Below are 12,343 nucleotides of genomic sequence, written 5' to 3'. Positions count from 1 at the left end.
ATGTACATAAATGTAGAAACTCCAATTGTGGCCCTCATGTGTGTACAGGAAAATTCATAGGAGCAGTAACTATAATAACTAGACAGTTATTTTGTTGGGAAACCCAGCTGCATAGTCTGTGAATCATACTAAGTTTTTCTCCTTTTATTGGCCATGTTTGAGCAATCTTATTTTTCTTTTGTCTGTTCTCTTTTCTCTCCTTTCAACCCCAAACCCCCCCCCCCTTCCACCGTTTCCTCTGTATGGGTTTAGTGTGTCAAATCATGTGACACTGACCACAACCTGCAGATAACTTTCTATTCACTCTCCTGGTACTGGCTTAATGAATTGACATATTTCAGATTGGTTGCCCCTTTTTTTAGTACGCAGACAAGTTCATAGCACCCTGACCAAGTAATATGCGTCACACACAAGCACTGCTAGAGATGGAAGGACTTGGAAAAATTGTACAGTATGCAAGGTGGCATCACCAAAGGGGGGGGGGGGGGGGGGAATGGAGGGGCGTGTTCAGTGGATGTAAACACTCTTCCACATGTGCACGCATCTTTTCTTGAGACTGCATGCCATGACGTTCCCACGATGTGAATTCCTGTTTCACAATGTTGGACAGTAATTCTCATGGACGTCATCGTCATCCTGGTGCGCATATACCATGGGGCGGGTGTTAGGGTGGGTTATGGGAGATGGGGTAGGGTTGGATGGAGAAGGGGTGCAAGAAGAGATTAGGAAAGGGGTGGGAAAGGGGGTGGGGAAGGGATGGAGGAGGGGATTGAAAAAGGGGGATGGGGAGGGGGTGGGGAGGGGCGGGGATGTGGATTGGAAAAGGGTATGAGGAGGGATGGAAAAGGGAATGGGGAGGGATGGAAAAGGGATGGGGAGGGATGGAAAAGGGAATGGGGAGGGGTGCGGAAGGGGATTGGAAAAGGAGATGGGGGAGGGGTGGGGAAGGAGATTGGAAAAGGAGATGGGGAGGGTGGGGAAGGGGTTTGGAAAAGGAGATGGGGGAGGGGTGGGAAAGGGGTTTGGAAAAGGAGATGGGGGAGGGGTAGGGAAGGGGATTGGAAATGGAGATGGGAAAGGGATGGGGAAGGAGATTGGAAAAGGGGATGGGGAGGGGGAGGGGTGGGGATGGGGATTGGAAAAGGGGATGAGGAGGGATGGAAAAGGGCATGGGGAGGGGTGGGGAAGGGGATTGAAAATGGAGATGGGGGAGGGATGGGGAAGAGGATTGGAAAAGGGGGTGGGGAAGGGATTGGAAAAGGGGTGGGGAAGGGATTAGAAAAGGGGTGGGTAGGGGTTTGGGAAAGGGGATAGGGAAGGGAATGGGGAAGGTGATTTAAATAGGAAAGGGGTGGGGAAGGGGATTGGGGAAGGGGATTGGGGAAGGGGATAGGGAAGGTGTGGGGAAGGATTGGGGAAGGGGATTAGGAAATTTTAGCGGGTAGGGAAGGGGTGGGGAAGGAGTGGACAAGGGGAGGTTAAAGGGAACATAGGGTTGATGGATGCACAGAGATAACATTAATGGGGTAGGCAGAAGACTGAGATGAAAAAAAAAATAGTATGGAAGGAGAGAAGTATGAAGAGAAGTGGATTGGTGCAAGTTTGAGATGAGATATGAAATACAGCAATGATAGGCCAGGGATGAAATCCTACACACACACACAAAAAAAGAAAATATAATGATGATACTACGGAAGCAACACAATGGAAATGGGATGCAATGTCATAAATAAACCCTATTTCCTCGTGCAATATCCCCCCTAAGCGCTGTCCTAAACAATATGCACTTCAAATGCATAATTAGCCCTCATGCAATTCTGTGTCATCATGGCCTGAGGCCTCGGTGGAAATACCACCGCTTTATGGCTTACAGGATGCACATAATCTGGTATAGTGCATTTAAGCTCATGCACTATACATATGTACGTATGTTACACATATCTCAATTGTCATCATTCATGTGCCCATCAATGTGCAGGTACTGTGAAGGATGAAGAGTGGTTTAACACAAGATGGAAGCACCATATGATTATTCAATTCCTCTACTTGAGAAAGCATTATGAATAGGAGGTTGTAGGTACGGACTGCCTTGAAGCACACTTCCATCAAAAGTATGGCAGCAACATCTTTCAAGTATGGGTGGGGACAGAGATACAAACATGCTGATACACAGCATGATTGAAGCTACTATGATTCTAAAGGTAGAAAAGGGAGAAAAAAATTTGCTACATTGAAACCACAATTTGACAACCCTTCATCACCCAAAATCAAACTCAGACAAGATAATGTAATATTCAAAATTACCGTATCAATATTTCATAAATATCATATCAAAGTGCATATCTAATTCTATAATGCAGAGAAGCCAAATATCTGGCATAAAATATGATATTCCATTTCATCTGTTACCGCTGTACACAAGATATGCAGACAGAGCAAAAAAAATATGAATTGCATTTCACTCATTCATGAAGTAGCATTCAGTCGAGAAATATATCAACAGCTTCAACTTTCGTGGTTCAAACGACAACCAACAATGACAAAACTATAGTTCTTGAGCCCGAATCTGAAGCTACATCCTCATGTCAATTGAAAATGGATGCAATGTGTATGAATGAAGACATGAATGCATGGTCAAGTCATGATGAAACTATTAAAAACAATTAACTGCCAAAAAGGAACTTCCAAAACAAGTTAATTCTAAGATAAATGTTTGGAGTTCCAGTCCGATTCCATCTTATGACAGGGTCAAGGGTCAAGAGTGAGTGCGACATCGATGCGCAGGATATTTCAGGATTTAGGAATTGCAAGACAATACTGTCAGTGATTGAATCCAGGATCGAGTATCATGACAATGGAAGGAGAAACAAGTTATCATCTCTCCAGAAAAAGCAAAGTATGACTTGAATTTTCCTGCCTTGGACACCACAATGTATATTTGCATTTGTGTAGAAAATGGGAGGCAGAATTTTGTCAACTTGTGCTCTTGATTTTGCGATTATCAGAATAACAGTTGACCTGCGAAATATAGTGGGAAACAGGAACCACTGTGAAATGTGTATGACATTATACAGAGTGTCTTTGAAAATATGTATACAGCCTGCATTCTGGCACCCCAGTTATCTTTTTCTCCCTCTCCATCTCATTCTGTCTGTCCGTCTTTCTCTACCATCTCTCTCTGTCTGTCTCCATCAATCTTTTTTTTCCTCTCTTCTTCCTCTCTCTCCCCCTCCATCTCTTTCGTTCTGTCTGTCTAGCCCTCTTCATCCAACGTTTGGTCCCATCTGAGACAGTGACCCCCACCAGCGCTCATCTCTTATGTATAGGTGCCGCCAAACTTGCCTACCGTTGCTAACCTCCCCCCCTTCACTTGTCGTGAACTCCTCCCGTCGCTAGGGACAAATCTGTTAACCCCCCGCGCTATAAATAGACTGGAAAATTTATTAATCAGCAAATCGACTTCTCCTGAATTGGACCAATCCATTGATTTTCTCTTTTCTTCTCTATTTGCTTGTATGGGTATAAAAGCATGTAAATATAGCAAGGAAGAAAGGTATTGTTTTGGCCACTTTTTTTTTTGAGGGGGGGGGGGGAGATTAAATAATGGTTGATATATACATTCCATGCCAAAAATGATTCTTCAAAAAATGTTCATGATATTGAGCAGTTTCCTACCACAATCCCCATTTCTTTGGTCTCCTTGTTAGATATGTGATGTAAATGTGGCATGATAAGACAAGCTGCAACAGGCAGGCAAGGGTTGTGAATTCTTCATCTAGATATCCACATCTTTTGTAATGCTCTATTTTCAGAGTACAAGATGCAATGCAACTATTAATGGTTTGGAGAGCAGCACTCTCCCTACTCTAACTACCATTTCCTAGTGGGCTTGCCTCCAGTCAATAAAAGGCAGTTTTACAAGGGTTCTTTTCATGCATTCATCAAACACACATATTTTTGTCACAACATCTCCTGATGGCACAGCTTACTACTCTCTGGGTGCAGGAAAAAATGATAGAAAAAAAAAAAGCTATTCTGGAAATGCTTCCCTGCCCGATGACGTCAAGGATCTTTTTCAGGCGCAAAGCAGCGCGAGCAGCTACCAAAGTGTTGCTGTCGTCATCTGAAAGGGTCTCGTTGCGACCACGACACTAATCGAGGAAATCAACGTCTGTAACTCTTCTCCTCCAGCGGTGATGTACAAAGTCCTCATCTTGCTGCTACTACCACACAGAACAGCTTTTTGTATCTGTGAGACCTAACAATCCAACATATGTTCATTCCAACAACAACACACAAACACCACACACACACACACACACACACACACACACACACACAATGGAAATGAGGCCGTGTTATCATATGTAACCATGGCAACGCATGGACACGACACTATTTCCGTACCATTGATGGTAGTCAAATCAACACGGCCTCCATGTACAAGGCACATGTGAAAAAGACATCTCGCATTTATGCTGTTCTCAAAAAGAGAGAAAGAGAGATTTACCATTGTAGAAAAAAAATTACAAAATGCTAACGACTACATTGACTCTTAACCCTACAGCTTTGTTCTCTGAGTCTTTACCTACATTACATAGTGACCCAGAGAACACTTCATATTATTTGTATGGCCATGCATGCATTAATGATAATGATAATGATAATGAATAACATTTATATAGCGCTTAATACTGATGTTTCTAAGCGCATCAAATCGGGGAAAAATAATATATATAACGTAAAAACAAAATACAGCATTATGTACATATTATGATAACGACAGCAACAACAACAACAGCAAAATTAAGGTTGTGTAAACAGATGAGTTTTCAACAATGACTTAAACCTATCAACATTTTCAGCGTTACGAATATAAAAAGGGAGTTCATTCCAAAGAAGTGGGGAAATAACTGAAAAGGCCCTATCACCATAACGTGTACAGGTGCGGGGACCACGTGATAATTGGAGAGCGGAGGAAGAACGAAGAGAACGGGTTGAAGTGGAGGAGCGGAAGGAAATTAAATCTTTAAGATAAGATGGGGCAAGATTATTACATATCTTGTAAACAATAAGGAGGATTTTAAAAGTGATACGTTGATGGATGGGGAGCCAGTGGAGGGATTGGAAAACTGGAGTAATGTGGTCAGATCTTTTTGTAAGGGTCACAAGCCTAGCAGCTGTATTTTGAATTCTTTGAAGTGGTGCAGTACTTGAAGCAGGGAGACCAACAAGAAGGGAATTGCAGTAGTCAAGATGAGAGGAAACAAATGCGTGAATGAGACGTTCCGTGGAAGACTGATCCAATAATTTACGTATTTTACCAATTTTACAAATACCCCAAGCAGCAGAACGACATGAATTCTTAATATGTTGTTGAAAGTTCAGATGCTTATCTACAATAACTCCGAGATCTCTGACGGACTGAGAGATGGGGATAGTACTATCTTCAAAGGAAAATTCTGTTAGAATTAATGCAGTCTTGATACATTTCCACATTAAGTCACCACCTTCAATGGTTTATGAAATTGTAATTGACGAATAGTAGACCCCCATACAATAACTCTGGCAAAATTATATCATAGGGGCTAAAGAAGGCATTCTTGACATGCTGTCTGAGTAGCAATGTGTTTAAAGGACAAGTTCACCTTCACAAACATAAGGATTGAGAGAATGTAGCAATATTAGTAGAACACATCATTGAAAGTTTGAGGAAAATCAGACAATCCGTTCAAAAGTTATGAATTTTTGAAGTTTTTGTGCAGTACCCGCTGGATGAGAAGACTACTGCAGTGTATGAATAACTTAGATGTCACATGCGTACAACAATATAAGGAAAATATAGAGAGAATTTCATAAAATTCCATCTTTTGAAAAAAGTACACATTCCCCTGACTCGTTAGCGATAAATGTTATGGGTAATATTATTCCCCCTGCCTTTAGAAAGAGGCAAGTCAATTGCTCTTTTATTATGCGAAAAAAGTGAAAATATGTTGAATTTTCTTTTATATTTTCTTTATACTGTTGTACGCATATGACTCACAAGCTGTAGTAGTCTCCTCATCCAGCAGTTCCAACACAAAAATTTAAAAAATTCATAACTTTTGCATCGATTGTCCAATTTTCCTCAAACTTTCACTGATGTGTTCTACTAATATTGTTGCATTTTCTCAATCCTTATGTTTATGAAGGTGAACTTGTCCTTTAAATTCAACCTTCTCCTCCTCCTCCTTCCCCAACCCCACCCAACACTGAATCAAATGTATGGGACTGTGTAGAGTAGCTGGTTATCTCTCTGCAGCATGGTGGGGAAGGTTGGGGATGCAGGAGCCAGAAGACACTCTAGGCACGGCCCCTGAAAAACACTTCAGAATGCGTGCTAAAGAAGCTGTCGACTGCCGTATTGAATTTCCACCACCCTACAGCTTCATCGACACAAATCGAATGCGAACGACACATGAGTTAACGCTGTAAGGCTAGTTACTTGACAGCTGGACAAAATACACACACTAAATCATATCTATCTGTCTATCTCGTCATCAATCTATGTGTGTGCGTGAGTGTCTGTGCATTCATCTTTTTTTATGTGTTCTTCAATTATAGTATGCTGTGATTAACTCTATACTCCCTCATATTGTGCAAAATATAGCAATTTATAGAAGAGAAATATACTGCAAATATTGTACACATAAATACAGTTGTATCATGCAAATATTTCATTGATCATGATATATTTTCATACAAGGTCATCATACTCACATTAAGTCACAATTCATCACTCACACCCATTAGTTTATTGAGTACTTCTAATTTTGAATCAAATCTGTGCAAATTCTTTAAGAGACTAAACTATAGTATATTTTTGTCAGAATTTATCAAAACCAGCTTCCATAGATTTGAGGAGGAAATCTTGTTTATGAATTCCAGTGCTTGCTTATCTTTTTTGTGTCGAACTAAAACAAACTATCTGACCATTGATACAGATTCCTTACAGGCAGTATATCCCATCAGACAAGTTTAAGTTCCTCTTGACCAAGATGCATACAAATAAGTAGCTACTTCAGAATTGGTCAACAGCAGGACACTTTTGGGGGGGGGGGGGGTGTGGTAAGCAGAGGTTACATTGAAATGAGTCCGAGTTTTTCTTTTGTACAATGAGACAGCAAGCTCATGGGCAGTTCCACGTTGCAACAACTAATGAATGCAAACTGCATTGCAAACTTTAACACTATTTGTGAGGCTGAGAGAGGAAAAATGAATATATCCATGATTTTGAAGACTTGAGTGCTCAGCAAAAGGGCTACTTCATTAACTAATTTGTGCAAAATTACTGATATTTTTCGACTGAGGATCCAATATCTAACTACATTCTGTACCTGTATACCATCTACCTGTACATACACATTCTCCACGCCCTTAAATACTCAGATCCAGTGTGTATGCGTTAGTTGTCGATATTTCGGGCAAGCCTTGGGCAAGCCTGATTTCGGAGACTACCCCCTCCCACCTCAACCTCAAAAAAACAAAGCAACAGGATCTTGTAAAAATAGAGACTTCCATCACTTTTCTGAATTTAGATAACAAACTTAATCTGTATTTCTGCATATTTTTGCAGGATTATATGAATATTTTGGGATTTGTTACATTAAGTTCTACAAGTATGAATGGAATGATGCAAGCTCCATGTTGGAATTTTAAGAACAATGGAGAACATGCGTTGATGTTGATGTTTTCGTTCACACATGTCATATATCTTGCCATACAGTAGCTGATGCATTACACAAATAGTGCAATTGTGTAATTCATGCAGGACAGGATATAAAATGGTACATGTAGTATTGCAGTTGCTAGCTATGTAAACTTGCTTGTTCGCGCTGCGCTTTGCGTTTAGGCCCTTGTTTAATCTCCTCAAAATTGGCATAGAAACAACAACGATCAGTAGCTTAAAAATTCAAAGAAGTCGTCACTTGATTGTGGAACACAGCATTGCACGCAAGATTGTTTGATTGAGCTGATGTTACAGAGTCCCTCCATGGCACATTGCATAGTCCCCGACATAGTTATGTGTGTCATAGTCCCCGACATAGTTATGTGTGTTAGTTACACATGTGATTCCCTGGTTTGGAAAGTGCTAAGTTGGTTGTGGTAGCATATGGGCTGCACCCCAACTTTACTGCTTTACTTGCATTAAAAACAGTGCAGTCTTATTGCTGGCGAGTATGGCAGTTGAGTTGTATGGATGAAACACGTTATTTGCAAGCATTCCGAGAAATTGTGTATTTGTTTTCTGGTGGGTTACGTCACACTCACCTTTCCCTGTTGAATTTGAGGGAGTGTAAGATGGCGGGCCTCTTTTGTCGTAGATTCCAAAGGTGTAAACTGTCGTCCGCACATACACTTACCAGGGCTCCCTGCAGAAGTAAGCAGAAATATAGAATATGTAAACCAAGATACAGAAACACAGAGAGAGAGAGACTAGAGCAGGACCATCAATAATGCTTAGTTATTTAACAAGTTTTTCCTCGTCTTGGGAAAAGCATAGGTTCCTACACATGGGGGGGGGGGGGCATTTTATAAGCATTTTGGTCAGATATTTTTTCTGACAAATTTGTTCTCAGCCAATCAGATGCAAGGATTTCAGTAGCTTATAACAGTTCGTCAGAAAAAAAATCTCACAAAACATTTCATGCAATGCTCCCTTGATCTTAGTTCTGTGACAAAGCTTTGTGAGAACAAGAGAATTAGTGATTTTTTTTTTCATGTCAATTACATATCACAAAGACGACAGTACATCACATAGATTCAAAGACATCAGTAATTTACAAATCAAACGGCACGTATCAAATGATGCAAATTATCTTTTTGTTTGTTTGAAGTCCATGTGCTTACATCAAACAATTAAAACTGAATCATTAAAGGGGAATGAAACCCAATTTAAAAGTGGATTGCATGAATGCAAGCAATAGTAGAACATATCAGCAAAGTTTGAGGAAAATTAGACAATCCATTCAAAAGCTATGAATTTGTAAAGTTTAGGTGCCACAGATGAATTTGTTGAGCGAGTGTTACTGTAATGGAATTTACATTGCTACATTTCTGAAATATGTGAGCCTCATATGTCATCATCCTTGTTCAGTATAATTTGGTTTGGGTTTTTCACAAAATTGGTTTCTTTGTTCAACAACCACAATAAATTATACAAATCTATACATAGAGCTGTCAATTTATGTACTACAAGACATGAAATTATGAAAATTTGGACTTTCCCTTTAAAGAGGAAATCCACCCAAAAATAAATAAATTTTAAAACAAAAAGAAAAATATTCCCTCCAGAACGATACAGAAATGACAAAAATTGGATAAGAAATAAGAAAGATATGATATTCTAAAATTTTTCATTTTTTTTTGAAAACATTTCTCTACCAGTCCTTATGAATATTCAAATGAGCAAGTTGATGACATCTTGCTCTAACAATTTCTTATTCATTTCATAAACAGAAACGACAAAAATCTCATATTTCAGCTGTATAAATATAAAACTGCCCAAAATAAAAAGAACAAATGTTATGTGACATTTCAAAATGTCATATCTTCCATATCTATTATCCGATTTTAGTCAATTTTGTACCATTCTGTAGGGAATACTTTTCTATTTCTACTGAAGTTTATTTATTTTTTTTTTGGGTGGATGTCTTCTTTATTCTTCATTTCAAATAGCAGGTACATGAAAGTACTTCTCACCTCATTGACAAGAAACATCAGCTGGAGTACTGCTGTGTCCGAGTCGTGTCTGACGTGGCAATCCACGCCCGGTCTCCCAAATCTGATTCAAGAAATTCATCAGGTCAAGGAAGAACACAAACAAACAAACAAACAAACAAACAAACAAACAAACAAACAAACAAACAAACAAACAAACAAACAAACAAACAAACAGACAATCAAACTTCAAACTATCTTTTCTTGCTCTGGAACCATGATCCAAAGAGTTTCCAGTTACCACAGAAATTTGTTCATTGTTTACTAACACACTCTAGCTTTATACAACGCTGCACAATAGCAATGGTGTGACGGTCCCTGACCAGTAAAAATCAGTCAGGCCAGTAACTTTTTAAGGAATGGACCAATAAAAAAGGGAAAATCTGGATACCTACTGGTCTGACAGACAGGTCTGAAAAGTAGAAAAAATGTAGAAAAAAGTAGAAAAAATGGGTTAGAGTGCAGCCCTACTTTATGTATACTTGAAATTAATGCTACAACAAATCATTACACATCCTTTCCATGACAGCTAGTGGAACAGAAGATGAAGATGTGTACATAGGAGACATTAATTTATAGTCTGAATCAACGCAAGATATCCAAAGCAGGTGACACATCCAAGGGATTTGAACCAATGACCTTCAGCAGTAAATGAACTAATCAAACTACACAACCTTAATTAATGGCAGGGCTCTTAAATCAATCACCAGAGCAAACCAATCAGGAAAAAAAATAGAAGAATAAAATGAGGATGAAAATTGGAATGGGCCATAAAAGTGTCTAATTTCTGTTCATGTTGATGAACCTTGTATGTCTTTTTTATGTCTTGTTGAGCGCTACATCAAACCACGTAATCAGCTGTCCGTGAGGATATAATTCTCACTGCAAGGTCGTCACAGGTTCACATTAAAGCAAAATAGCTCTCTGAGGAATCACACCTCTTTAGCTACAAAATGCTCATTCCCAAGTAACCAATCTAATCAATTTATCGAATGACCGGCAAACACCCCCCCCCACAACAAAAAAATAAACACACAAAATAAAACATGCAAACACAACACCATATCACCACTACTAAACACAGCATGAAGGTTCTCTCACTTTTCCTTTATTGAGTTTAAAACAGCAACAACCAAAAAGAATCCTTAACTTCACGGCAGTTGCTACCATGCACAGGGGTAAGAACTTGGAACTGGTCGACCGACTACACTTTCGACCTGCGACGTTCTTTGACCTGGAAAACACGGTGGAACTCGGGGACACAACTGAGCCGCAGATGCACTGTGCAGCATAATGAAGAAACTTACAAGCCCGTTGTCCTTCACTTCCAAACTAGGCTGCTCTCCGCTTGCCTGAAAATTCTCTGTAAGCCAGGTGGCCTTCCAGATAACCCACATCCTTCTCTTTTTTTTGCCCCAAGTACCGTTATAGCCAGATACCATGTCAACAGTCATCATCATCATAAAATTCCCCCCATTCTCCTTGCTCATCTCCTTCTTCCTCACAAATTTCTTCCGCTTTGAAGACACCATAGTCTTCTTTTGATAGCCTTCTTTTTTTCTTTTTATCAGCCCTCTGCATTCTCTTTTCACTCATCTTCCACCCACCCCCCTCCCTCCATCCAAAGATTCAATTCTGCATATGATAACATAATGAAGATGAATAGCTCTGAGATGCCCTAGCGAGCATTTTTCATTTAACAGACCCCCAAAGTGCGGTTGGTTTCAAGTCAAGCGGGACGTATGAAAATTGAATTAGCCCCGGCAACCACCAGCATCCCCTGGAAACCCGCATCAGACTGTGACGCGCCCCGCGCTCCGCAACACACCACTCCCCATCCTTTCTTGGAAAGCTGCAGGTTTCAAATTAAAACAACAATGACATGAGGTGATGTAAGAAAACCAGTAATGGCTGCATTCCCATGATAAATAAACCATGTTAGTTACCCTTCCATTCTAAGGTTTACTGCTTAATTAGCATAACATACATTTCCAGAATGTGCACTTCTTTCAGACAATTTAACTCCCCCCCCCCAAAAAAAAAAGAAGAGAAAATCTTTACACATTAATCATTAATCATAACAAAAGACACAGAATGTTAAAAAGCCATTTAAATTGGTAGATGTATAATGATCACTGAATTGGTAGCAAATGTTAGAAGATAGCATTTCTGTTTCCCACTCAAACAGGAATACTTCTTTTCTTTTCTTTTTCTTTTTTGTGCTTGGGGAGGGGATACAGTTCTTTTGAATTACACGTAGATTAAATGAATAGAACCAATTCCATCTAATCTGTGTCTGATATAAGACAAGCAGGGAAACTTAGAGTTGCCAATTCACTAATGAGAGGAGGATCAGTTCTGCTGGAAAATTCCCCCAACATTTGATAGGTGGCATATGGGGTTACATATTTCTATGAATTACTTATATACCTATTGATATCAAAGGTATATAGTAGTATATCTATGGGTGCTATGTACTTGGTGAATATTCATCTTCCCTGCAGACTGAAATGCAACGAGGAAAGTGCATTGACACTGATTTCTAATGTCAGCAAAATTCTTGCAAGGTCGCTCTGATCGATAT

The 12,343-nt window shown here is 39.7% G+C and overlaps 1 protein-coding gene across 1 annotated transcript in view; it reads right to left on the bottom strand.

Annotated features, from left to right (window-relative positions):
• The window catches only part of LOC139738515 (syntaxin-binding protein 5-like), a 73,866-nt gene extending 64,049 nt beyond the window's left edge, over window positions 1-9,817 (bottom strand). The window contains exons 1-2 of the mRNA XM_071649139.1: window positions 9,742-9,817; window positions 8,311-8,411 (exon numbers count right to left, since the gene is read on the bottom strand). Of these exons, the coding sequence (XP_071505240.1) occupies window positions 8,311-8,411; window positions 9,742-9,759 (119 nt within the window). The 5' untranslated portion in view covers window positions 9,760-9,817. The remainder of the gene's footprint in view (window positions 1-8,310; window positions 8,412-9,741) is intronic.
• Window positions 9,818-12,343: the final 2,526 nt, after the last annotated feature.

The sequence above is a fragment of the Diadema antillarum genome, unplaced genomic scaffold (assembly GCF_040938485.1).
Source record: "Diadema antillarum isolate AM-2024a unplaced genomic scaffold, OU_Dant_1.0 seq00000751_RagTag, whole genome shotgun sequence".
Lineage (NCBI taxonomy): Eukaryota > Metazoa > Echinodermata > Echinoidea > Diadematoida > Diadematidae > Diadema > Diadema antillarum.
This window is presented reverse-complemented; position numbering and strand designations above follow the sequence as displayed.